The 26,302-nt window shown below is 39.1% G+C and overlaps 1 protein-coding gene across 1 annotated transcript in view; it reads left to right on the top strand.

Annotated features, from left to right (window-relative positions):
- Window positions 1-26,302, top strand: part of LOC104347232 (guanine nucleotide-binding protein subunit alpha-14) — a 79,747-nt gene that overhangs the window by 17,520 nt on the left and 35,925 nt on the right. Inside the window, exon 2 of the mRNA XM_086479829.1 lies at window positions 14,495-14,679. Within this exon, the coding sequence (XP_086335955.1) occupies window positions 14,495-14,679 (185 nt within the window). The remainder of the gene's footprint in view (window positions 1-14,494; window positions 14,680-26,302) is intronic.

Below are 26,302 nucleotides of genomic sequence, written 5' to 3'. Positions count from 1 at the left end.
ATAGGACAGGCCCTAATACTGACCCCTGGGGAACACCGCTAGCCACAGGCCTCCAGCTGGACTCAGCACCTCTGATCACAACCCTCTGAGCTCCGCCCTTCATCCAGTTCTCAATCCACCTCACTGTCCACTCGTCTATCCCACACTTCTTAAGCTTCCCTATGAGGATGTGATGGGAGGAATGTCAAAAGCCTCGCTGAAGTCGAGGTAGACAACATTCACTGCTTTCCCCTTATCCACCCAGCCAGCCATGCCATCAAAGAAGACTGTCAGGTTGGTCAGACATGATTTATACTTGGTGAATCCATGCTGACTACTCCTGATAATGTTTTCCTCAATGTGCTTAGAGATAACAGCCAGAATGAGCTGTTCCATCACTCTTCCACGGATGGAGGTGAGGCTGACTGGCTGGTAGTTTTCTGGATCCTCCTTCTTGCCCTTTTTGAAGACTGGAGTGACATTGGCTTTCCTCCAGTCCTCAGGCACCTCTCCTGCTCGCCACGGCCTTTCAAAGACAACGGAGAGCAGCTTAGCAATAACATCTGCCAGCTCCCTTAGTACTTATGGGTGCATCCCATCAGGGCCCATGGATTTTGCGGGTGTCTAGTTTACCTAAAAGATCCCTAACCCAATCCTCCTCGACCAAAGGTTAGTCTTCCTTTCTTCTGACTTCTTCCCCTACTGCCAGGGACAGGGATTCCTAAGGGCCAGCTTTAGTAAAGAGCGAGGCAAAGAATGCATTCAACAACTCCGCCTTCTCCATATCCTTGTCACCAGGGTGCCCACAGTTTCCCTGGTCTTTCTTTTACTACCAATGTATTTGAAGAAGCCCTTCTTGTTGTTTTTGGCATCCTCAGCTAGATGTAATTCCAAGTGGGCCTTAGCTTTCCTCGTTGCATCCCTGCATTCTCTGACAGTGTTTCTATGTTCCTCCCAAGTGACTAGCCTTTTTTTCCACCTGCTGTAAATGTCTTTCTTCCCTTTGAGTTTTTCCAGAAACTCCTTACTTATCCAAGCAGGCCTCCTGCCTCTTTTGCTCAACTTCCTCCTCACAGGAATGCACCAATCTTGAGCTTGGAGGAAGTGCTGCTTGAATAGCAACGAGTTCTATTCGGCCCGTCTGCCTTCTAGAACCCTAGCCCGTGGGATTCCTCCAAGTAGGTTTTTGAGGAGGCTGAAGTTGGCTCTCTTTATGTCCAGAATTGCAATTCTACTTACTGCCCTGCTTCTTCCACACAGGACCCTGAACTCCCCCATCTTGTGGTCACTACAGGCAAGGGTGACCCCAGCCTTCACATCTCTGACCAGGCATTCTGTGTTTGTCAGTATGAGGTCCAGCAGCACCCCTCTCTTCGTTGGTTCCTCCCCTACCTGTGTCAAAAAGTTATTGTCAATGCTCTGTAGGAACCTCTTGGACTGTGGGTGCTTGGCCATGCTGCTTTTCCAGCAAATATCAGGGTAGTTGAAGTTCCCTATGAGAACCAGATCCTGTGATTGTGAGGCTACTTTCAGCTGGCTATAGACTTAAGGAGCTGCTGCATGCTTTCTTCTTCCTCAACAGCAGAGACACCCTGAAGGATTTGGAGATATTTTGGCCCTAGGGTGTGAAGAGGAAAGGATGACTGCAATGGGGTTTTGTCCTTAGTGGTGCATAGGTAGCAAAATTGGAAGACTGAAAGACTGAAATTCAGGTGGCTTGCATTTGTCATTCAAAGACCATGCCAGTAAACCTTGCTCAGTTGCAGTATAATGTAATGATTCAAAGCTATGGGAGATCAAAAAATGACTAAGATGACTGTGGAACAGCCTCTCAGAAAGTTATTTCACAGCCAGTAGTGTTTGTCTGCTTTGTATCTGTGTGTATAAGGTGGCAAAGTTAGAAGAAATATGTTGAGAATGATTTTGTTTGTATTTTAAAGGTGATTTGGTTTCAGTTTAACATTTCAGATGGCAAATTTGTTGTTTGTCAGCAATTTGAAGCAATCTAATAAAGTTCTTTGGCTTTTCTAAATACTTAAGTGCTCTTCTCCTGAAACAGGAATGTGTATCTTTTCTCATTTACATATACCTACCCATTACAGAGTCCTGCACTCCCTGCATGGGACCTTGACGGGAGTTGGAATCAGTGTTCTCTCTTTTTGGAAGCGAAAGAAAACATAGCTATGGCAATAGCAAATTAACCTCCTTGTGTTCAGCAGCACAAAGTGAGAAATTTAATGCTACTTAGGGATACAAAGCCTGTAGCTGCTGCCTATATAAAGTTTCTTTCAAATTCTAGCCAGACTTCCTGGTGTGGTGTTTTCTTGTTTTAATCTTTTTGTTTGTAAGCACCTGTTTTACGAGAGCATAATTGTTGTCAGCAGTTGAAATTAAAAACGGTTGTCCTATGCTGCCACTCCTATTTTGCCTCTATACCCATGGCATCTGTAGCTGTAGCTATGTCAAGAAAAACTTTCCTTCTGCCTCTTAAAAAGATGAGATTGAACATGTGTTCAGAATTGCTGTATGATGTGGATGGGAAGGAAGGAGATGCATGTAATATTTTAGTGGTGGTAGCTTCCAAATATCCTAGGAGCAGGGAGCCACTGCCACACTGGTATGCTAGACACAGTGGACCTTATGTTCTGCTTGGCTTCTGCAGGTGCACTAGTGGAGGTTTGCCTTTCCAAGTGGCAGAGTTTTGCTGATCAGCTTTACTTGCTGTGTTTCTATACAGTGTAGAAGGTGGGTGTTGCTGTCACCAAACTTGTGGAAAGGGGAGAGCAAGTGTTGAGATTACAGCGTTTTGCAGGGGAAAAAAACAGTGAGGGGGGCATTGCATGTGCTAAGCAAATTCAAAAGTAGTGTTGCAAAATGCAGTCATGCATTTGCCAGCTTTAATAACTTGTGTGCCTTGTTAGTTCTAAATGCTTTTAAAATGTTTAGAAGTTGCTAAGCAGCTGCTGTGGCAGCCTAAGTTTTTAATGTAAAAAGTCATATGCATTCACTGTCCTTAACAAGTGCAAGTATATGAATTAGCAGCACTGTAGTAGTCTCCTCCACCTGTGCCTTTCCGTACACTGTGGCAGTGACTCCTTGAGCACCCACACTCAGTTTTGATATGTCTATTGTGGCAATGCAGGGAATTCTGTTTCCCTAGGCAAAGCCATGCATCAGTTCTGTTGGTTTCTGGAGACTTTTGCCTTTAGAAGTCAAATGTGGATTTCAGGAGCTACATTAATGACAGTGTTAGTTGTTACGAATGACAGTGTTAGTTGTTAGTGTTTTTTTCCTGCTGTTATTGAGAGTGTGGGTATTCAGGAGTATAGGGATTTTATAATTAATTTACAACTGTTTTCAAAGTGTTGCAACGAACAATTGTGAAGAAAAAGTTTGTCCTACCACAGAATAATAACAAACAGTTGTCTTCATAGCAATTACCAAGGCTAACTCTATACAGAGTGTGGAACAGATGAAACTCAAAGGATGGCTCTTGGCATTTACTCATTTATGGTAGATGAGACGCTTAACTGGTTTGTTTTGGCACTTGCATTTGCATTGGATCCATTCCTTCTGCTAACAGAGTATAATCTAGCAAGACAAGAACATGTATTTGGAGTTCTTGTTGTCTGATGGATTTTGTCAGTTTTAAACAATCTTTTTCTTGTGTTTAATTTTTGTTCCTGCTTGTTACAATACTTCCTATTACACACACAAAAATGAGAATATAAACTGTTACCAGCATGATCTGGCACATCCTGCAGCAGTGAGAGATTTTCCATTAGGAAGCTGTTTCACTGTCTCCTTTTATTTAGTACAAAAAGGGACTTTTAAAATAAATTGAAAAGAATATGGAAATTTTAAGAGAATGCATTTCCATGCTGAAAGCTGGTTATTGTCTATGGTGAGGACAGAGAAATCCAGGGAAATAGGGAAATCTGGTTCAAAGAAAAAATTAGAATGTACATTTTGTTCTTCCTTAAACATGCATTTGTTCTACCAGATACACAGTCCCAGTTTAGCGTAATGGAATGTGAAACCTGGGTTATCTCTGGAGGTCTTGTAGCTCACAGAGATTTGCTTACTAGTGCACAGCTACTTCTTCATTGCCAGCAGAGGGAAATGGAACGTATGACACCCATGGAAGACACAGGTTATGGGCCGTCTGGCCCAGCCTGCTTCCCTGAGGAACAGGAAGAAAGAGAATAGTGTCTGGGAGGAAGGTGGGGCAGGATTAGGAAACTGAATAGCAGTGTGGGACTGCTACATGATTTCTTGTAGTCCGTGTTGATGTTACAACGATTAAAAGGAATAAAACTTCAGTTTGCTAAAGTCAAAAGATAGAATTTGCTGAGTTTTCAAGGATGATTCCATTCAGTGTGAATATTGCAGATAAAAGTAACTAGCAGATTTAGGTTTTCCAGGAATACCAGTACGGGTATGTTTGGAGGCTAATACACTTTTTTCAAGAAGAAATGGAATGATTTTTTTTTTTTTTTTTGTCTAGGAGGTGAAAAGCACAAATTAACAGTCGCTGGATAAGTTTGGGAGAAAGAGGGAAGGTAAGGGTATGTGGAGCTCAAATTAGTTCCTTGATATTATCTCTCTTGATTCTTATTATTCAGTAGTAGTTTAATCATGAAGGGTAATTTAGAAATAAGCAAGACCATTGCAAAGTGGAGGAGCATTGCTGTGCTATGGTATGCAGTTTCCTTAAGCCCACCTATTCTCTGCATGCTTGTCTCAGTCTTCCTGTGTACAACTTCTAATTGTAAACTCATAAAGAAGGACATGTCAGTGATGTGGAGGTGGTAGGTGCCTGCAGTGACCATGGAGCAGAGCTCAGGATCCTGAGTGGAGGGAGCAGGGCAAAAATCAAGATCAAAACCTGCACACTGGGAGAGCAGACTTTGGCATCTTTTAGAGATCTTCTTGAAGGAGCGACATGGGATAAGGCCCTGAAGGGAAGAGGGATGCATGAAAACTGGTTGATACTCAAGGATCACGTCTTTCAAGCTCAAGAGTGGTCCATCCCAAAAGCAGGAAGTCAAGCAACAAGCTAGAAGTCCTGCATGGATTGACAAGGACCTCCTGGCAAAACTCAAATGTAAAAAAAGACTGTATAGAAGGTGGAAGCAGGGTCAGGTAACTGGGGAGGTATATAGACACACTGTCCGAGAATGCATGAGGTTAGGAAAGCCAAAGCCCAAGTGGAGTTGGGTCTAATGATGGGTGTCAAAGGCAACAGTAAGGGTTTCTCTAAGTACATAAGTAGCAAAATGAAGACCCATTGCTGAATGGGACAGGGGCCCTGTTGACACAGGATATAGAAAAGTCTGAGGTACTGAATGCCACCTTTGCCTCAGCCTTTACTAGTAAAGACATTGGAAGATTCTTTAGAAATTGAAGGACCTGGAGACCAGGCAGAAAGTGTGCAACAAGGAAGACGTACTCGAAGTGGAAAAGGATCAAATTAGAGAATAATTAAGCAACCTTCACATACTATGGGCCCTGGTGGAACACCCATGAGTACTGAGGGAGCTGGCTGTGTCATTTTGAGGCCTCTCTCAATAATCTTTGCTTAATCAGGGCAACTGGAAGAAGTCCCTGACAACTGGAGAAAAGCAAATGTCACCCCCATCTTCAGGAAGGTCAAGGACCCAGAGAAGCACAGAATGGTCAGCCTCCCCTTGATTCCTAGAGAGGTGGTGGAGCAGCTACTGCATTTGCACATTAAGGACAAGAAAGTCAACCAAGGTGAAGTTGTGCTTGACCAATGTGATAACCTTCTACGATGAAAAGGTTGGCTTGGTAGATGGAGGGTGAGCACTGGACATTGTCTACGTAGGCTTCGGTAAGGCTTTTGACACTGTCTGCCATAAGATCCTCACAGAGAAGCTGATAAAGTATGGGCTGGATGAGCAGGCAGTGAGGTGGATTGAAAACTGATTGAATGGTCAGACCCAGAGGGTTGTGATCAGTGGCAGAAAGTCAAGTTGGAGGCCAGTAACTAGCAGTGTACTCCAGGGGTCAATACTGGGTCCAATCCTGTTTAACATCTTCATTAATGATCTGGATGATAGAGCAGAGTGTACTCTCAGTAAGTTTGCTGATGACACCAAACTGGGAGGAGTAGCTGATACACCAGAGGGTCATGCTGCCATCAAACCCCCAAGACCTCAACAGGCTGGAGAAATGGACTGACAGGAACCTCATGCAATTAAACAAAGGGAAGTGTAAAGTTCTGCACTTGGGGAGGAACAATCCCAGGCACCAGTTACTGCGAGTTGACTGGCTGGAAAGCAGCTTTGCAGAAGGACCTCGGGGTCCTGGTGAACACCAGATTGGCCCTGAGCCAGCAATGCTCCATTACAGCAACAAAAGCTAATTGTACCCTGGCTGCATTAGGAGAAATGCTGCCAGCAGGTGGAAATAGGTGATCCTTCTGTCCTCAGCACTGGTGAGGCCACACCTGCAGTGCTGGGTCCAGTTCTGGGCTCCCCAGTATGAGAGAGGAAGAATCATAGAATCATCGAGCAAAGTTGTGCCTGAAAAGTTCTTGTATTCCCTGTTTAAAGCCTGTCCAGATGCTACTATCGGTTTTGTAGGACACACAGGCACATGTGTGTGCAGACACACACATGCCTGCATTGTCTCCGTCTATTTTTTTAATAAAATTATTTAAAAAATACTTTTACTATTGATCTTCTCAACAGTAACAGACACTTGGGGGGGGGGGGCATGGGGCATGGGGCATGGGGCATGGGGGCAGTAGCTTTTGCAGGTTAAGCGGGTGAACTGTTTTACAAAGCCTCATGTCCCATGTGCAAAACCTTGGAGGATTTGGCCAGAGGTTGTAAGTTTTGGTTCCAATGCTGATTTTGCTCTGATGCTTTCCTTCAAGGTGTTTGAAATGACTTAGAGTAATGGAATGAAGACTAACTTGGTCCTGTGCTTTAATAGCACAAAAGACCAGAATGAACTATGGAACTTTCACTTTATATAATTGTTCCTCAGTAAAAATTTATGTATTTAAGCTTTTTTTTAGTTTTCTAAGAATCCTGTAATTGAATGGCTTATTTGGCTGATATAATGTCACTTCCACCTTTATACGTAGTAGCAGAAATAACAGTGAAATAGTGAGTTGTGTAGGTGTTGAATAAGTGGTGCCAGTGCAGAAGCAGACATTCAGCTATATGCATAGCACTAGTCCCTATGGATTTATAAATAATTTTTTTTTTGTGTGTGTGTTTTTTTTTTTTCTACAGAGCTTTTGATTATTAAATATGTTTGGATCCTCTCCCTCTGTTAATTGAACTTCAGAAATTGCAAAATTCTTATTCTTAATCATGTTCCTTGTCATCAGCAGAGGAAAAGTTGCCAGAATGTGCTTTTAACGTGGGTTTTTAGAATGAATGAGAGCTGTTTCCCTGGTAACAGATGTGGAAGATGGTTCTGAATTAGAATTTGATTGGAGTATCTGAAATAGGTGCTGGTTTTTGGGGGGTTGGGTTTTTTTGTTGTGGTTCACCACCACCACCACCCCGCCGCCCCACATTTGTTCCTGTATACATTTATGGAAGGTTTTTTTTGTATTGTTGGTTAGTAAAAACTGACAGATAATACTTCAAAATATTACCTGGCAGATATATGAGGCATGCTCATCAGTAAATGAACAAGAGAAGTGGAAACACATTTTATTTTGGGTTACATTCCTATTGGAAAAGAAGAACTGACTGTGTATGAGTCATAGAGATTAAATCTGCTTTGGCTTTTCCCCGGGTCATTAAAAACACTGTTTTATCCCTGTCTCAAGTAGTGGTGGAAATGGGTGTGGCTTTGTTTTCGTGTAACTATGTTCATTACATTGTGATGCTAATTTCAGCATTTAGTATGGTACCTTCATGAAAGCAGTTCACAGAATGGGCAGGGTAATCCTCCAAGGTTGCTGAAGGACTCTAAAGGTTTTCTTTTCTGATAAACCTCAAAAATTTCCTTTCTCCTGCTTCAGGTCTCCTTGAAATAAACAGAATTTCGTTCTGTGTATTTTTTCTGTCTCTGTTGTTTTAGAAAGGTAAGGTTTTGTTGCTCTAACCTTATAAATTTTATGTACTTGAAAGCCATTTCTGTTATGTCCACATTTGCCCACTAGCACCGTTTAGTTCTGTATATCAAACTGTTAATTCTAGAGTTACAGAAAGATGTTTCCTTCTGTCAGTTTAATAAGCCTAACTGCAATACAAAATATTGCAGAACCTGTTTAAATATAGTTTAGTTTTTATGCAAGCAGCGAATCTTCTAATTTAATTATGAAATGTTGGTATCTTTATTCTCATTTCTGCCCATGAAATAGCTATTTTTGTTACAAAAATAGCTGGTTTTCCTTTAAAGAGAGTCAGAAATGTGGCCTGTCGTAGAGGCTTGAGGCTACTGAGTTTTGCAGAGCTAAGCCAGCTGTAGCTAGAAATAGCTTCAGAAATCGCTTTCAGTAGTTATCTGTTTACTCATTCTAGGTGTGACAAGTAGTAGGTGACATGCTGTTTTAAGATCAGTAGGCTTTGAGGTTTTGGGATGGGAAAGGGGAAGACTGTTTTGCTATTGTGCAGAGAATCGTGCTAAACCTTGCATACTGTAACACTAATTCTTGAAATATTTGGGAGGAAGAGACTGTTTCAAGGGCTTATGCTGAAGCTGATGTTTTTCTTTGTTTTATTTCTTGCTGTGCAGGGAGTCTGATTTGCTCTTGTTTTGTGCCTGTTTTGACCTAGTAAATTTGCAGTGAGGCTTCCTAGAGCTTTACATCATCAGATTCTGTTTCTGTCAGTGAGCCTTTTCCAATGGCTACACGTAACTGGAGAAGAAGTTTAATACTAGATTCTGGTCTAAAGATGGCATCAAACATTATTTTTATGACCCTGTACCTTACCTTTTTGTTTTACTTGTGGCATTTTGACTTCATGCCTGACAACAGAGACAACTGGAAAGGTAATTTGGACTTCTCTTGCTTCTGCTGGGACCAGGGGGCTTGTTCATGCAGACATCCAATGACTTGGCCCTTACTGGCAACACAGCTGTCGAGTGAGACTGCTTGCTAACTGACCTACATCTATTGAGGTATAGCAAATGGAAGTGAGTACGTGGGCAGGTCTATACTGTAGATGAAGGTATCATGGCCATTTGAGAGCTGATAATGGCGAAGAGCAAACTGGACCTCAGTCATGTGAATCGCTCAAGTGTGGATCCAGGATTTACAGTAGGCTTTATCACCTCTGCCACAGCTGCTGTTCTGTTGTTCTTAATGGTGGTAGGGTTAGCAAAACTCGTTAAGTTTCCTCCGTCCTTACTGCCAATTACAGCGTTCTAGTTTTGTTGTGGCTGTGTTCGCAGTCTGCTTATTGACGTAATTAAGTGGCATACACAAAGTACTTAGGAGAATGAGAGTGTACAGTTGTGGTGTTTGGGGTTTTGGTTTGGGTTTTTTTTGTTGTAGTTGTGGTTGGTTGGTTTGTTTGCTTGTTTGTTTTAATAACTTCTTTCCTCCATAAAGGATTGAGATATTAGACTTGGAAAATAAAGCTGACAGGCAAAGGAGGAGTTAAGGACAAAAGACGCAATGGCCAAAACAGATAAAATGTTTTATTCCTTGAATTAACTGGCAAAATGGCAATATTTCTTTTAATTGAGAAAGTGGATTTCAGTAGGTAGTACTTACCTATGTGTCACTCAGTAGTTGGAAGCAGAGGAAGAAAAATGAATACTTGAAGTGACTGGAAGGAGGAGTAATATGTGACATTAATTAACATATTTAAATCTCACCTTTTGGGAATATTCTGTTTCTTGACCTAGTCAGTAGAATATGTATTCCGTATTTTGGCTGTAATGATTCAATGGATCATTTCCTGATGATAAATGAACTAAAATGTGTTCTGAGCAAGTGCTTACACAAATGTCACTGAGGAGTAAAATATGCTTTGCTTGGGTTTTGGGTTTTGTTTGGTTTGGTTTGGTTTACTTTTATGCAAATAGCCTTTTAAGACTTGCTTATAATAACAGAATTCCAACACCTTGGATGTATATAGCCATGTTTTAAAATGCCTCATTCTCTAATGCTTCTAGAATGGATGGTATTAAGATGTGATTATATACCTCCAAGGTATATAATACGTCAATATTTTATTGTTCTGTTAGCTACACTTTCTGTACTACGTGCTTTTTATTACCCTATTACCATTTTTATTATTCCTAGTGTGAAAACTACTCTGTTTTCTTAAGCCCCACCACCTGAAGTCTTAAAACACAAGTTCCAATTTGTCTCCATTTGTTTTCCAACTATTTTAATTAAAAATATACTCAATCCAAATCTGATTGTGTATGCAGTTCCATCCTGAAATGCAGTTATCTTTAGCTTAGTATCTTACGAGTATGCATGTTGGCATGACTAGTCTATATTCAAACTGTTTTTGAAAGCCCTGCTGCTTTTTAACGTGCTTTAAAATGATGCTCTGTCAAGAAGTGCTGCAAAAGCCTTGTTTCATTTTAAGACGATGAGCCCTGAAGATTTTTTTAGGTAGTTTATGTTTGAGGAAACAAAGAGCATGTATTTTTGGGTTTGCACAGAGACCCTGTATTCTGGGTTTGTGACAAGAGGAACAGCTAGACACGTAAGACATGAGGAGTTGCTGGAAGGAAGAATACAGAAGGAAGACTATGCACTCTACTTAAGGTCAGGGTAGGGAGCACAGAGCTTTTAAGTCAACTTATGTTCAGTATTATGAAAGGTCAAAGATTAAAGCAGGATGGCTTTGTTTATTACCTGTGTATTTCATAACACTATAAATCACTTGCGTAGGCAATTTACGTTTGCTATAGGTTGATGTAGATTAGATCAAACCAGGTATTAATAAAATATTGACCTTAAATTTCTTAAAAAATTAAATTTGATACATGCAGGGAAGAACTCTGTCTTGGATTACAGATTATGATCTCTTCAAACCTAGCTCCATCTACCTTTGGTTTGTGTGGCTTGGAAGAAATCATCTTTCTTCAAAAGCCAAAATTAGATTTTGTTAAACTTAATTTCACAGCATTATTACATATCCCTGACGGTGAAGTTAACAGTTACTCAATGTTTTTTCTTTAACTCAGACATTAGTAGGGGGCACTGCTGTAATGTGATAGGACTGTTGAGTTAGAGTTATATAAAAATTTACGCCAGCAATTCAACCTGGATTAATCAGAGTGTTTTCCTTTCAACTATAAGGGTTCCACTGATAGTGAAAAAAGTTGTTGGTGTTTTTTTTTGTTTGATTTTAAACTGAATTGTGTTTGAATTGCGTTTATGTTGACTTCTTAAAGCTGATGTGCCAGGGCTGCCTTTCTGAGGGCTGTGATATATAATGTAACATTGGCATTTTACCAAAACAAATTCCTCCATGAATTTGTTTCGCATGCGTTCCAGCATATCTCTATGTTCCATCTCTCTCAAGTAAACCAATACAATGCCAAAATTAAAGAAAGCCCAAACATTTTTTTGAAGGAACAGCTATGTTAATCTTCTCTTTATAGACAAAAATATTAAATATTTCTTATTGCTTAATCAAAAAGTTTCTTCACTTTTCTTCTGATGGGTGCTGTAAGTCATGTTACCTGGAGAGCAGAGCTGTGCTAGCCGTGTCCTAGAGAAGAACAACATGGGCTTGAAAGAGGGACAGCTACAGCTCTGAAAGGAAGTCCACAATGGATGATGCAAAATATGAAACAAAGTCATAGAGTAAGAATTGGTGACACTGATAAATGTTTCAGAAAAATGGCTATGATATGTGAGTAATACATAACATATTGCACTTTCCTAGGTTACCTGGGTTTTGTTTGCTATTACTGTTAATGATTGGAGCCCTGTAGTTGCATGACCTGTCTACTTTGGTACTGAGCTACAGTATGATGAAGGGGGCACTCATAGTATTTTCCTGCTTTGTTATATCTGCAGATGTAATGTTCAGAGGAACTCTTTCCTCTTTGTGCAGATATATGTTTGAAACCTAGTGGTACTAAGTGTAAATAACTGAAAGTTTGTTAATGGAAATACTGTTTTACTAACAAGTAATTTACTAACAAGTAAATTCTTACTTAGTGGAGAAGTGAAGCAAATCCTATAGCTCAGCCAGAATGGAGTTAATTGTTAAACTTCTGAAAAATTACAGTGAAGGTTTCAGGAAGAAAGTGTAACAGACATATTTTGCTCCTGTACAATGGTGAAGAACAAGAAAAGTCTGTCCATGACCACCTCATACAAAAGTTCTGTAGGATAAGAATGGATTTGTTCAGTCACATCACACTGATGCTGAATAACAGGAAATATAGAGAAAATGAAAAGTATGGTGGGAAATGGGTTGAGAAATAACAAGAGAAATTTTTCTGCTCAGTGTTAGTTGAGTTTGTAAGGATGACTGAAAGTTGCAAAAGGATCTTGCAAGAGTAGGCAGTGAAATGGCAGGTAAAGTTAATTGTAGATCAGTATAAAGTGATGAGAACAACTATATAGCACGTGCGTTCTCTCTCATTTTTAATTACTTACAGTACAGACAACACAACGATGCTACATAAATCTGGGTTTTGGCAGCACCTTAGTATTTGAAGTTTTGGTACTCTAGGCATATATCTCGGAGGTAAACAGATCTGAGACAGCTTCAGCCAGGGCCAAAGGGATGATCAAGCTATGGAATATCTTCCACCTGGGAGCTGAAATGTCCTTCACAAACTTCTCCAACATCAGTCCTTTCCACAGGCTGCAGTTCTTAAAAAAAAATTGCTCCAGAATGGGTTCCTCCCATGGTGTGCAGCCCTTCAGGAACAGCGAGAGTCCTCCATGGGTCACAGGTCTTGCCAGGAGCTTGCTCTTCATGGCTCTCCATGGGCTGAAGCTTCCCTCAGAGCATGTCCACCTGCTGCAGCATGAGGTCCTCCACTGGCTGCAGGGGGACAACTTGCTCCACCATGGTCTTCTCCATGGGCTGCAGGGGAATCGCTGCTCCAAAGCAGAAAGAAGTGGTGCCTGAGAGCACCTCCTCCCCTTGTTCTTCACTGACCTTGGTGTCTGCAGGGCTGTTTCACGTTTTCTCACTCCTCTCTCACACAGCTGTTGCATAGCTTTTCTTACCCTTTCTTAAATATGCTGTCACAGAGGTGCTGCCAACATTGCTGATGGGCTCAGCTTTGGTCAGCAGTGGGATCCCTCCTGGAGCTGGTGAAACGGGCTGTGTCAGACATGGGGGAAGCTTCTGGCATCTTCTCACAGAAGGCACCCCTGCAGCCCCCTGCTACCAAAACTTTGCCATGTAAACCAAATACAATATGACAGAGGTATATAAAATGAAGAGTGTGTGGAGAAGGCAGGGGGGAAGATTTATTGAATACAAGAAACAGAAATGAAGTGCTGGATCCAGGCTCAGAACAAACGATGTATCATGAGTGATAGGGCTCTGAAAATCCTTACTAAAATGTGTTGAAGATGCAAAAAGTTGGCATGGCTTTAAGGGGAGCCCTGCCCAAGTTCTTGAGAGATACAGTAGGGCTACCAAAAAGGTAGCATTCAGCTAATGAACTTCTAAGAAAAGTCCTAACTTTTGAAATGCAGGGATGGTTTTGTGCAGCAAGTGTCATATATTCTGGCTCCTTTTTTTACCATTCTCTTGGCCACTGCTTAGAAGCTTGGTTGAAGATGGGACACTGCCTGAATAGGCCCTTCATATGAGTCAGTGCAGACATTTTTCTGTTGTAAGGCTAACAGAAAGAGGAAAGGAACAAGGCTTATGTCCTGAAAAATACTAGGAAATGCATTGTTACATCCTGTAAATGGGCTTAAAGCAATATGTACGTGCAAAATATTATATGAATTATGCAAGTTCATATATGACTTTATAGTATCTGTTTTTTTAAATAGAATCAATAATTCCCAGAGTAGACAGTAATGAATGCATTTTTTTGTGATTTTAGTTAGCATGTTTTCAATCAATATTTATGTAAGATTCAGTAGAAATGTGAAACTGAGTAATGTGGCCTAATGTTAAAATTCTTCCCCAAGTTCAGAATTAGTGCAGGCTTTATTGTTAAGGTGTAAATGGTACACAAACTTTGTATGAAGTTATTAATGTTGAGGAATTTGATCCTTACACAAAAAAAACTTCTTTCTTTTGTACTCGCATACCTTGCTTGTTTTGTAATCTGACTTCTACCTGCAGGATGCTTAGATTAAACATTGTACGATGTATTATGATAAGATACTTACACGTATCTTTTACTAAAAAACCTCTCCCAAACCTAGCAATGCAAATATTTTGACTAAAACTATATAGATTATGGAGAATGGAAAATCCAGAAATAATACTACAGTTCAGGTGACTCTTACGAATGCTCAGATAAAGTGCACATCCTTGTATGTGTATTTACAAATATTCTTAACTGCCAGGATTTGCAAATACAATACGTTTTGTCTCTCTCCTCTTTCCCCCTCCCCCAGGCACAGGAGAAAGTGGCAAGAGTACTTTCATTAAACAAATGAGGATTATTCATGGATCAGGTTACACAGAAGATGACAGGAAAGGCTTCACAAAACTGGTTTACCAAAACATGTTTACTGCCATGCAAGCGATGATCAGAGCCATGGATACTCTCAAGATACAGTACACATCCAAAGAGAATGAGGTAAGCCCGCACAAAGGAAATTCTAGTTTCAGCCTGTGAAATTTCAGTTTGTGCACAAATTATTTTAAGTCTTCTACAGGCAGAACCTTGGAAATCCATACATCTTGTGGGGAATTTGGTGCCCTAGGGGTGGGGAGTTCCTGATGGACAGAACAGGGTGAGCAGGGATGGGAGGGAGCTGGCTAGTGGGGGGAGAATTTTCAAAGTTGCAGGCTGGTAATGAGTATTGAAAAACAAAAAAAGTTTTTTTGGAATCTAAGTTGTAGAGTTAGACTTTGCATAACAGGAATGTGCAGACAGAGCCTGGTTTGTCAATAGAGCTCCAGGAAGAGGAATTTTGGGTCTGTTGTAGGAAAACATCAGATCTGCTTGATGCTGGTATGCTTTGAAACATACCACCTAGAGACGTTTTATGGATTTGGTAGCAACCTTTATGTACTTGAATAACTTGAAAATGTAGAATGTCTTCTCCAACTGTTTTTTAGTTTCAATGTATGTTATACAACTGTATTTTTGGTTTCAGTGCTTATGATAACAGAACTATAAAAAAAAAAATTTGCTTCAGTTAAATCAGTTGCATCCATCAGTTGCTCAAGTATCATGAAGAATATGTAAGCAAATTATTGGGTGATATTTGTTTAAATTAAGAGGGATTTCCAGTTGGCTAAATTTTAGTCTTAAGATATGGAAAACTGTATAGCAAGTATTAAGGCAGAAATAACTTCTAGAATTTATGAGGTTTTTAACTGAAGTACTATATGAAGAAAATACAGTTGATAGCCTACTTTTCATTCAAAAAAATACGATTGCATATGAACAATACAAAAACCAGAATTACGATCAGATTTTTTATCATTTAAGTTGTTCTGTGTTATTTATTCTCCCTATGATTATAGAGAAGAGGGATAGAAAATGATCAAAATAAAGGACTGAGAAATTAAAATTCTTTTAGTTTTTTGTTACAAAAGAACAGGTGGTGTCAGCAAAAACATATTTTGGACTTCAGAGAGTTCAGTTATTAGGGTATTTCTTTCCTACATAAGAATAATATTCTGAGAGTTAGCAGTTGTTGTGTGTAATTCAGATCCTCTAAGAAGGTGGTACTTATAGAAGCAGCAAATGTGATTGTGAATATACATCATCCTAATTCAGATGTGTACATTTTGGTGAAAAATTAGGATAATCAGAACCTATTTGAAGAAATACATTTGCACTGCCTCTTACTGAGTTTTGGGTTTTTTTTTTTTTTCCTTTTCTTCCTGTTATGAGCAAAACAAAGACTTAATAAGCAGCAAAGTTTTTCTCATTCTGGGCTCTGAGATCTGAGCTGGATATATTCCCATAACACAGTATTCTGACTAAATTGTTTCTTGATGATGGATGTGTTGTCAGTGTCTTCAGATTCAGAAGATCATAATGCTATTTTACAGTTGTTGGAGAGAGGCAGAATTTGGCCTTGTGCTTCTTTATTAAAGGTGACAAAGTGCTAAGCGATAAGAACAGAGTTTAACAATCTCAGCCTCAGTGGCATTTAGGAAGCAAAGTCGTTTTTGCTTACACACAGAGAAACTCTTGAGAGACAACCTGAAAATAACCATGTGACACTCCAGTCACTGTGCTGGAGACAACTGCATTTTGATCTTTCATTTAGGTGATGAATATACTGCAGAGTACTATAAATCTTGTAATTGCCTTTCATTAAAGGATCTTAAGCCTGTAATGAAAAACAGTTGACAACAACAGTGATAAACAGAGGAGCTGAAATTCTGCTCTTATAATTGTATTGCAAAGATGTGCCCAATGACTGTACAGAAGTTGTCCAGTATGCTCCTCCACATTTCAGTATGTCCGTCTTCTCCATGGCATGCCGTGTTTCCCGTGAAAAATTTGTTTCCCTCTGGCCCTTTTACTATATTTTGTTTGTTTGTTTGTTTTTATTGTATCCAGTTTGTGCTTTGACCAGGTCAGGTTTTCTCCTCTGTGGACTGGTGTTCTCTGGCTGCTGAGTATCTTCATTTCATGTTTTTGTAGCGGAGAACAGATTGTTCTGTGCCAAGTGTCTCTTCCCTGTAAGTATGACGTGTGTGAAAATCTGTAACTCATATATGGACAGGATGCCCAAAGAGGCCTCTTAATCCTCTTAATGTTTGCAAATAAAGGCAAGTTTTATAGAAGGTGTTTCAAGAGGTTTCTTATTGCCGTTGTCATCTGCAAGTATTTAAGTAAATGGTCTGACTTTCTATAGATGCTGCGTTGAAGGGGTTTTTGTTTTGCATTGGTTTGAAGTTGCTAGGATGAAATACGTGTCTATATAATCATGCTTGATCTTTAACTGAGTAGGCAATTTTTATGCTAATTTCAGGTGATGTGTTCTTTAGGATAGTTTGTCTCATCCTCAATTTGAAGTTGGAAGGTACTATAACATGGTTTGGGTATATTTTAAGCATAAATCCTGCAGATGTTTAGGAACCTAGTAATTCCCTGAATTATCATAGTACTATCTAAATCCTACAGTTTTGGACTGGATTTTTTGATTATTTCTCTTTTGTTTCCTAGGTGAACTAGTTGGGGGGGTGAGGTGGAGGAAGTAATAGCTATTATCTATATGTCACTTTTTTCAGTGTCATAGAGTGAAAAATGGTAAATTAAGTGTTGGTTAGGTAGCCAGTTACAGTACACCGTGATTTACAGTCTCTGAGGATAGTCTTTTGAATCAAGTTTTACAAACACTTCTTCTTTCCATATGATAAGAGAGACTGCCAAAAAGCAAGATGAAAGTTAATGGCAGCCTGTCTCTTGGCTTCTTTGAGAAATTGTGATTGAGTTAGTATGAATATTTAGATAAGCAAATGAAAGAAGGAATGTACATGTGAGGCGCAGAGAAATAAAAAATCAGCTGATAGCCGGGAAGTAGCAAAAGCTCTTTTTCCAAATTTTTTTTTTTTGAATCAACTTCAAGTCTAAGTATAGGAAACGAAAACTTCAAACAGGAGGAGGAAGACTCAGGTGATGCTGGAGGAGGGGAAAATACAGCATTCCATTTGTGAGTATCCATCAATCTTAAAAGGCAGATTTAAAAATATTTCTTGGTTGCTTTAGTGTGCAGTTCAGTCACATCTTACTGGATGATGTTACTTTTTGCTGTATCACAAATATGCAAAAAAAACAAGTTGTTTAAGCCTATCAGAGCTGGAGATGCAACAGAGATTTTAAAATACTAGTTCACCAAAACTTCTCCCTCATCTTCCAGTGAGTGAAATCTCCACTCTCCTGTATCGCAGGAAAATCACTCTTGCTTAAGGCAACATTAGAAATTTCAATTTATTGTATTAAAAAAAAAAAAAAAAGGATGCATAGCCCACTGGGAAGACCTTTTTATATAGCTGTTCAGGATGAGGATCATGGAATAGGAATTCAGTCCTGTTGTTGTGGGTTGGTTTGTTTTTTAAAATACCCTGGTAAGATGACAGTGCATATGTTTGCAATTAACAACAGATCTTTGTAGCAGTATGAATAAATACTTTTTTTCCAAAGCAGAAAAACAGAATACTCGGTAAAAATGCATTACAGAAAGAGGTCATCACGTTGCATCTCCGAAACATTTCTTGTTTTCAGTAAGTAGTAGTCTAGTGTCCTTCTGTCTTACAAAGTTGGCCTGGCATGAGTCTGGGTCAGCAAAACTCTTTTTTTTTTTTCTGAGAAAAAGAAGTAGCACAATGCCAAATGAATTTCACGGGACAGGTCAGAAAAGGGAATGTGAAAAGACAAGTTGAGTAAGATGACATTTGGAAATTACTGAAGGAAGCTGTGCAGCTGGGACAAATGGAAAACATGGCAAAGAGTAATTATTGATTTCATTGCATGTTTGCATTTGAAGATGTGAAAAATGACATAACACCGTTACGTCGTCTTCTCTTCGTGTTTTTAAACCTTAGCAGATAAACCATTGCTCATAGCAGGTGCTTTATTTTAAGAGTAATCCAATGGAATTAACATTACCTGGTGCTTTTAAAAGTACTTTTTTATTACAATCAAATTGAACTTTAAAGATGCAGTACTTTGGTAACTGATTTTCATTGTGCTAGCATTAATGCAGGTGATAAAAGGCTAGAATTTATAGACAGTCTTAAGTGGTTTTTTAGCAGTTAATTTTATAGAGACACTCATTCAAAACATTCCAAAACATATCGCATCCTTCTTCATAACAAAAGTGTTTAATTACGGGCCAATGCACAAAGTCTGAGTCTAGGCACTCCTAAGCAGAGGTTTGAATTTGATTTTCCAAGGAAATGAGACCTATGTGACCGGATTAATTGTATCTGTCTTTGGACCTTCTGTCTGATTTCAGTTGAATTCCACAAAGAGGTCGAAGTTAAAAAGCTAAGATTGTTGGCTTCAGAGAGTTTAGTGCTGCTAGATGGTTAAAAATAGAGAAGAGAGAAAGCTGCTCCAAGTAACCCAGTTGAAGTAAAAGCAAAGAACCAAAAGAGGAGAGGCTCCTTTCAAAGCACCTGTGGGAGGAACTGGTGTTCACTCAGGCACAAAATGTGATTTAGTGTGTATGAACATGTAGCATCATATGCTTAGACTCTTGGGCACACAACATCAGACTTCTGCTTCCTCCCTGGAAGGGCATAGATTTTTCTTATTTTTTGTTTTGTAAGTTATTTTTTGAGTAAAAACATGGCTGCATTCTAGAGCAAGGAGATTAATTATCCACTTTGGGGGAGTGAAGTTGTGTGCTGCTTTACATGAGCAAATACAAAACATGTTAATGCTGAATTAACTGTTCTCCATGTGTAAGTCAGGAAGGAAATTTTCCACTTCATAGAAGACAACCTTCACTGCTACACATGGGATGTGCATGTGCTCAGTTGGGACTGTGTGCATGTTTGTTGACATTAGAATATGTGGGACTTACTGAGGTTGTGCAGGGAGGTTTTTTTTTGCTTGTTTTGTGTTGGTTCTGATTTGTTTTTTCACAGTCACTTTCATTTATTGTATTTAAAAATTGCCAGACCCCTAATGAGACCGCTTCCAGTAATACCACTGCCTTGAATGATGGAGTTCCTATTCTGGTATGTCATAGTAAAAGTGTGTGCTTATAAACATTAATGCTAGTTACTAATTATTACTGAGACCTATGGGAGTGCTGTACAGGCCTGTAAATACATCGACCATGGCTTCCTTTTACTTTAAAAACTTCTGGGTTTCTCTGCCATGCCATCTTGTTGACGAGCGTAAATACTAGGATCTATCTCGTTTATCCCTGCCAATACTAGAGAGGTTGTTTTCGTCATTGTTTGCATTGCTCCACTGGATTTAAATAAATATGAGTGGCTAGGTTTAGAGTTGTTTTTTGTTTCTTCCTCTTCTTCTTTGGTAAATTCAGAATCATGGGCTGCTGGCAGACTTCCTTCCTAAATAGTATCTAGACAGACCTAGATGCAAAAGCAATATTGACACACTTTTGCTTTTTTTTGTTAGCATTCAAGCTCCAGCTACCCACTTCTCTGTTTTCTAGTGAAATTGCTGTATTCATTTGTTCTTCACAATAATAGGCTGTTGATTAGAAATCTTCAGGTATTTGTTTACCTTTTAAAGTCTCAGCTAGCAGAAGTCTGTCAGTTTTCCTTCTAACTTACTCTCTAATTCCTTCCAAGTTTTGTGTTGTCTTCATGTTATTAGTTGAAGGTGGAGGGGTTTTTTTGATTTGTTTTGTGGTTTTTTTGGGTTCTTTTGGGTTTTCTTCCTTTCTGTCAATCAAGTAAAATCTTATGTTCTATGTATTTTCATTTTTCTTTTGGTCTTTTGCACTAGGGGAGATGATTTAGCTTACCAGAAACAGAGCTAACCTTTCCAGTTCTTTCAACTAGTTATAACTGCCTTTTGGATGTTTGAGGAAAAAAGCTTGTAAAAAACTGTAACTGGAGCAATATCACAAACAGAAGAGCAGAAAGGAGAAAAAAGTATGTCTTAAAAAATGTATACATTTAAGGTTTATGGCAGAGAAGTGAAAGACGGGAGGAAGACTGTGTGTATGTACTGGATTTTTAAGAAAGTTTAGGCGAATTGACTTATTTGAGTCTCTAAAGTGAGTTGCATTTGTGATAAAGGTGATTTGTAATTTTAGGTCTCCTGATCTTTGAGGTAGGTGTATAATTCCTTCTTCAGAAGGGACGCACTTTCTCTTAAAATAATAGCAAGTGCACCCGTACTTTACATTCTGTTGTTTTTAAGAAAAGTAAATACTAGTGGATGCTGGGTTCATGGTGGGAAAAGTTAAAAGTTTTTTGACCAATAATGGCCCTTGCATTTTCATAAATGTGAAAGTCTGGCCAGAGGTACACGAGTAGATCTACCAAAATCAGGTACTTCTCGGAGTTGATACTTTGTTAGACCTTTTCTAGAAAATGTGGTATCTGGATCTTCTGGAATTCATTGAGGCTTTTTCTCTTGACATCGCCTTTCATCTAAAATGTTCTAACTTTATAGTTACTATTTCTATGCAGCGTTTAACACACAAAAAGTACACAAGCACACAGCATGGAAATAACCAGACTTGATTTTAGTGCATTACAAATGCTTAGGCAGAAACACTTTAGCCAGCAGTGAATTCATTGCATCTAGTTCTCCTCTTACTTTACAATAGTATAAATCTTGCTGGTATAAATAATACATGAAGATAAGAAGTGATATGATAATGAAAAGGCAAGACAGTAGTGATGGGAAAAATAGTTAATAATGTGGAGCTCGAAAGTGAAGACTCCAGACTTAGTTTTGTACTTTGAAGTGAAGAATTGCATGTAAGGGCAAATACTCGAAGGATATGTACAAGTGATTAAGATTTTTTAGCTTTTCAGAGCAGACTTTAATGTTCTGCAGACCGAATATCCTTTCTGTTCCCTGTACTTCTTCCTTCATAACAACTGAATAATTCCATTGATGCCTTTGTGGCTGCGAAAGCATTATTTATTGGCAACTGAAACCAGGGGAAGCTTGGTAAACAAGTCTGCTAATGGTGCAGAAGATGGAGCGGAGTCCAGTTATTCTTTGTGCTGTGGGTTAGAGAGATAAAAAGTGGCAAAACCTAGCTATAGAGGCTGAAACAAGGTCAATGTACAAAGGCTGCTATGGCTGAATATGTTTTCTCACCTGGTTTCTCAGAACTTGCTGCTTCTGCATCAGAATCAGGATGGAAATATATGCCTCTGGCTCCGTTGCTCGAGTTCAATCTGGCAAGTTCACATCTGTCACAACAGAACTAGCCAGAATTCATCTCTTAGAGCCCTCAGTCAGAAGAACAAGGAATAAATGACTCTCAATCAGAAAGTAAAAATACTGTCATTTTTAATTAAGTAATTTGTCAAAAGCTCTAAGGAAATAATGTGTAAAACAACACAAAAGCCTGCATTTTTATATTTGGCATGAGGAGCCAGAGGTTGAATCAGTCCTGAGAGGAAGATAGTTGAAAGTGTGTGTTGCAGCTGGCGGCTTTTGATATCTGCACACAACTGGCTGTGTAAAAGACATGTTCTCTGTGTGAAAGGCTGTGTGACTGTTTTTGCTGACAACTTTTTCCACTTAGGAAGTTTTCTGGTGCGGTCTTCCTTGCATACTTTGCTTTTTATTAAGATAGAAATGAGTGAGTGCATACAGTTGAAAACTCCTGCTTCTTAGGAGAAAGACATACTATTTTATAGAAATATTTACTGCAATATGGGACTAACTCCTTGCAATGGAAAATTTGAGGATTTATTTTAATAGAAAGTTTAATGGGTATTTTTCTAAAGGAAAATTGGCAAATTTCTGTGTTGCTGCAATTAAAGCTCTTAATGAACAAGAAGACAAATAAATTAATGGCAGATGAAAAGACCAATTAGTAGCAACTCAGCCAAAATCACTTAAATCAGCATCTGCTGTCATGTTAAAAATGAAAAAGCCACTTTAGAAAGAGAAGCGGCTAGAAAACTCCTCTAGGCCTGCTCTTTCATTAGTGTTAAAGCCTGTGACACATTTTGTGGATTTATGATCTGCTGACAAAATCATTCTTTGGAATGAATATGCCATAATGAAGAAGTGTTTTTAGTCTATTTCCTAGCAAACACCATGGTGTCATTTTTTTCTTTTTTTTTTTTTTTCCGTACATATATTGAAGCATGATGCATATTGTTCTTTTCGTTAATTTAATTTATATATTCCTACACTGTATAAAGTGGTTCTAAGGACCATTATATTGATGCTGGTCAGCAAGCCTGTGTATCTGACCCTCTTTCTTGGTAGGATACAGAGGATTTTTGGGGGCAGAATATGCTGCTCTGTTACTGATTCTCTCTTTGCATGTTGTCAGTTGTTTTTTTCTTGCAAGCCATTTCCACATCTCTCTGTTTGACTGGGAGATTAATTTAGAGGCATGGAGAAACGCGTGTGGCTGCCTGGAGGCCACACTGCCAACATAGCAAGTAGGGTCCTGTAGTCTAGTGGGGTTGATGGTGTTAGCTGTTTGCAAGGGCTGGAAAACTCTGAGTAGGTGTTGTGGTCAGTATCTGTCAAGTAGTGTCTACAAAAGTCCTGTTTGCTTGTGTGAAATAGGGATTTCAATGGCTTTGACATTAGTATTATTATTATTATTTATATACTTTGACCAGTGTTTGTTTACTCATCTGTAGAGCAATAAGAATACAGTAAATTAAGGCCAGGTGGATTTTTGTGTGCAAACCATGTTCACTCTGCTTCATCAAACTGAGGGAGCTGGGTCTATTGAGCTTGGAGAAGAGGAGACTGAGGGGTGACCTCATTAATGTTTATAAATACGTGAAGAGTGAGTGTCAGGAGGATGGAGCCGGGCTCTTCTCAGTGGTGGCCAATGACAGGACAAGGGGCAACGGGTGCAAGCTGGAGCAGAGGAGGTTCCACATTAACATAAGGAAAAACTTTTTCCCTGTGAGGGTGACAGAGCACTGGAACAGGCTGCCCAGAGAGTCTGTGGAGTCTCCTTCTCTGGAGACATTCAAAAACCACCTGGACGCGTTCCTGTGTGATCTGCTCTAGGTGGTCCTGCTTTAGCGGGGGGGTTGGACTAAATGATCTTTCCAGATCCCTTCCAACCCCTAATGTTCTGTGATTCTGTGAGATTATGGTGGTACCACCCACTGGGAGTTTAGCTTTTCTGAGGAGTGTTTGTGGTAACAGTAGGGGAAAAAAGCTGGGGGTACACAGACCAGCAGCTCGTCTCAGGAAAGGGAAGCTTAGAACAAACATTTGTCCCTTTTAAAATAAAGCACTTGCTTTCCGTCACTTGATTCTTATTACCTTTATTGAAAATCTGCAGTAGTGTAGAATACATCTTATTTGGATTCAAGATACAGAGAAGACCTGAATTTTTTTTTTTTTCAATTATTGCTGTACAGTGAAAAATCCTATTTCTTAAAAGAAAAAAGTGGTATATTCTGTATACATATTTACTCACTAGCTAGATTAGTTTGACATTAAAGGGTATATCTCAATGTTTTTGAGGTATTTATAGATTGCTACTTAAACACTGAGGTGAAAAGTATCATTTGCCCTTGGGCTAAAGCATGTAACAAATTTCAAAGCAGCAACAGAATAAATTGACTATAGGCAATTCACTTTAAAGAGAGAAAGGATGAGGATGTAAAAATCTGTGATAGCATATGCAACTATTTATGGGCTTTAAGGAACTGACTTCAGGTTGGATTTCTTCTCTCTAATATACTCCTTTGAACAGGTTTAGTAAAACAGTCTTATACTAGAAATTCTGAGGAAAATTCATTCTTAGTTGGGAATTAGAATTGTTCTTTTTCCACTTGGTTATTTGGCTTCTTAAATCTACAGGTCTGTCCCTCTGAATCCCTCTCTAGATTTTTCCATCTTAGAACACACGTTCATCTAAATGGACAGGTACACTGTTCTAAAGATGGTCAGTATTAGTTTACCCAGGAGTCTCTGAAGCTGAGGCTTCATGGTAGGCAGTACAATAAAAAACATAGAGTAGTTGCATGGCTTCATGGCTTCTTTCTTTTTCCTGCTGTGTTTTTGTTGTGTTTGTGCTGATGGTATTTCTTTGTTTTTCCTCTTCTCTCTTAATCATTACAAAAGATAGTCTTAGCTTTCTAAGCAAGTCTGAAATTTCTAATACTTTAAAGAATTTTTCTAAGTTGCAATAGTTTCTGAAAATGTTGGCTGAAACCTCTTGTGAAAATTCTTGGGAATTGGCAAGTGCTCTTTTAAAACAGAAATCTGAGTGTAAGTGTCCAAGGAAACTGAAAAGACTAAGTAATAGTATGGATTGTTCAGTTGAATACAATGTAACAAATCGATTGTATGAACTAATGACTAACGGCCAACACTTTTAAAAGGATGCCTAAAAACTGCACGCATTGCCAAAACTCTCCTGAGAGAGGATCTCCAGTAACATAAGCTGTTGATGGTGTTAATGGCATTATTAATGGAACAGTATGATGCTAACTGTTAAGCACTCACAGTACTTATTTGTCCACATTGTTGCAGTGAAAACATTCTGAGCATCTTGCAAGCCTTCTGCCACATGTGCTAGATGGCAGCTACCCTGGCAGAATTTCACATAAACATTTGCATTTGCACACCAGTGTCTGAGGTATTTCGGTACTTCAGTTATGTGTTCAAACCATGTGTGCTACCATGAGCTAAAGCCAGTCTCTGGGAAAAAGTTGAATGGGATGGGCAGCTGATATCTAATGGAATAAGAGACAATAGTCAGAAAAAGAGGAAGATTTCTTAACTCCAGGTGACCTCCAGAGGTCTCTTCCAATCTCAATCATTTTGTGTTTCTGTGAACTCTACAGGGATGGTGATGGATGGGCGGGGGAGAGGGCATAGCCCTCAGAGCAGTATGGGAAAAGGTAGTCTTGAAGGTAGGTAGTGAAAAAAAGGTCAGCAGAGACCCAAGAGGTCCTTTTGGTATTTGCAGACCTGACCTCCATAGCTGTGAGCCAAAAAATCGTGTGTCTTGTATTAATTAAGTGTGTGGCAAAGCCAGGAATATCTATCATTGAGTTTGTTAGTCTTAAAGAGACTTGTCAAGAGATTTACTGAAATACTAGGCTTTTTTCCTTGCTTTTTTACTTGTCGTTTTTGCTTCTACTTAAAGGGACAATTATTGTCTGATGAGCAGAAGCAAGGAGGAGGTAATTATACACAGCTACAGACACTGTGGGTGTCACAGAAAGAAAGTTATGAAAGGTAAAAACCTCTTTCTGCTTTAGTATTAGAAAAATTTGATTACTGAAAGGCTAGAATGGCAAGACTTTGTATTTTTGTCTTTTCCCCCAAGTCAAGAAAAATAGAAAAACTAAGGGATTTTTCAAGGATAACCCCTGTGACCACAGGAAATGTTACAGTATTCTTGTACACAAATAAATGGTTGGGATAAGAGATCAGAAAGCAGTTGGCGAAGCTTAAGATAGAGGTATAGGAAACCCAAAGAGAGCAGGGGACAAAGAATGAGCTAGAAAGAGGAGAAGGAATTCTAAAAGTAAATAAAGCTTAATATTGTGCAAATTAATATTTTATTCCTAGTTGTCCTTTGTTAAATTCCTGAGTGTCTCCTTGTCCTTTTGATGCT

The sequence above is a fragment of the Leptosomus discolor genome, chromosome Z (assembly GCF_034619465.1).
Source record: "Leptosomus discolor isolate bLepDis1 chromosome Z, bLepDis1.hap2, whole genome shotgun sequence".
Lineage (NCBI taxonomy): Eukaryota > Metazoa > Chordata > Aves > Leptosomiformes > Leptosomidae > Leptosomus > Leptosomus discolor.
The sequence above is the reverse complement of the archived record's forward strand: the minus strand, read 5'-3'. Positions and strand labels throughout refer to the sequence as shown.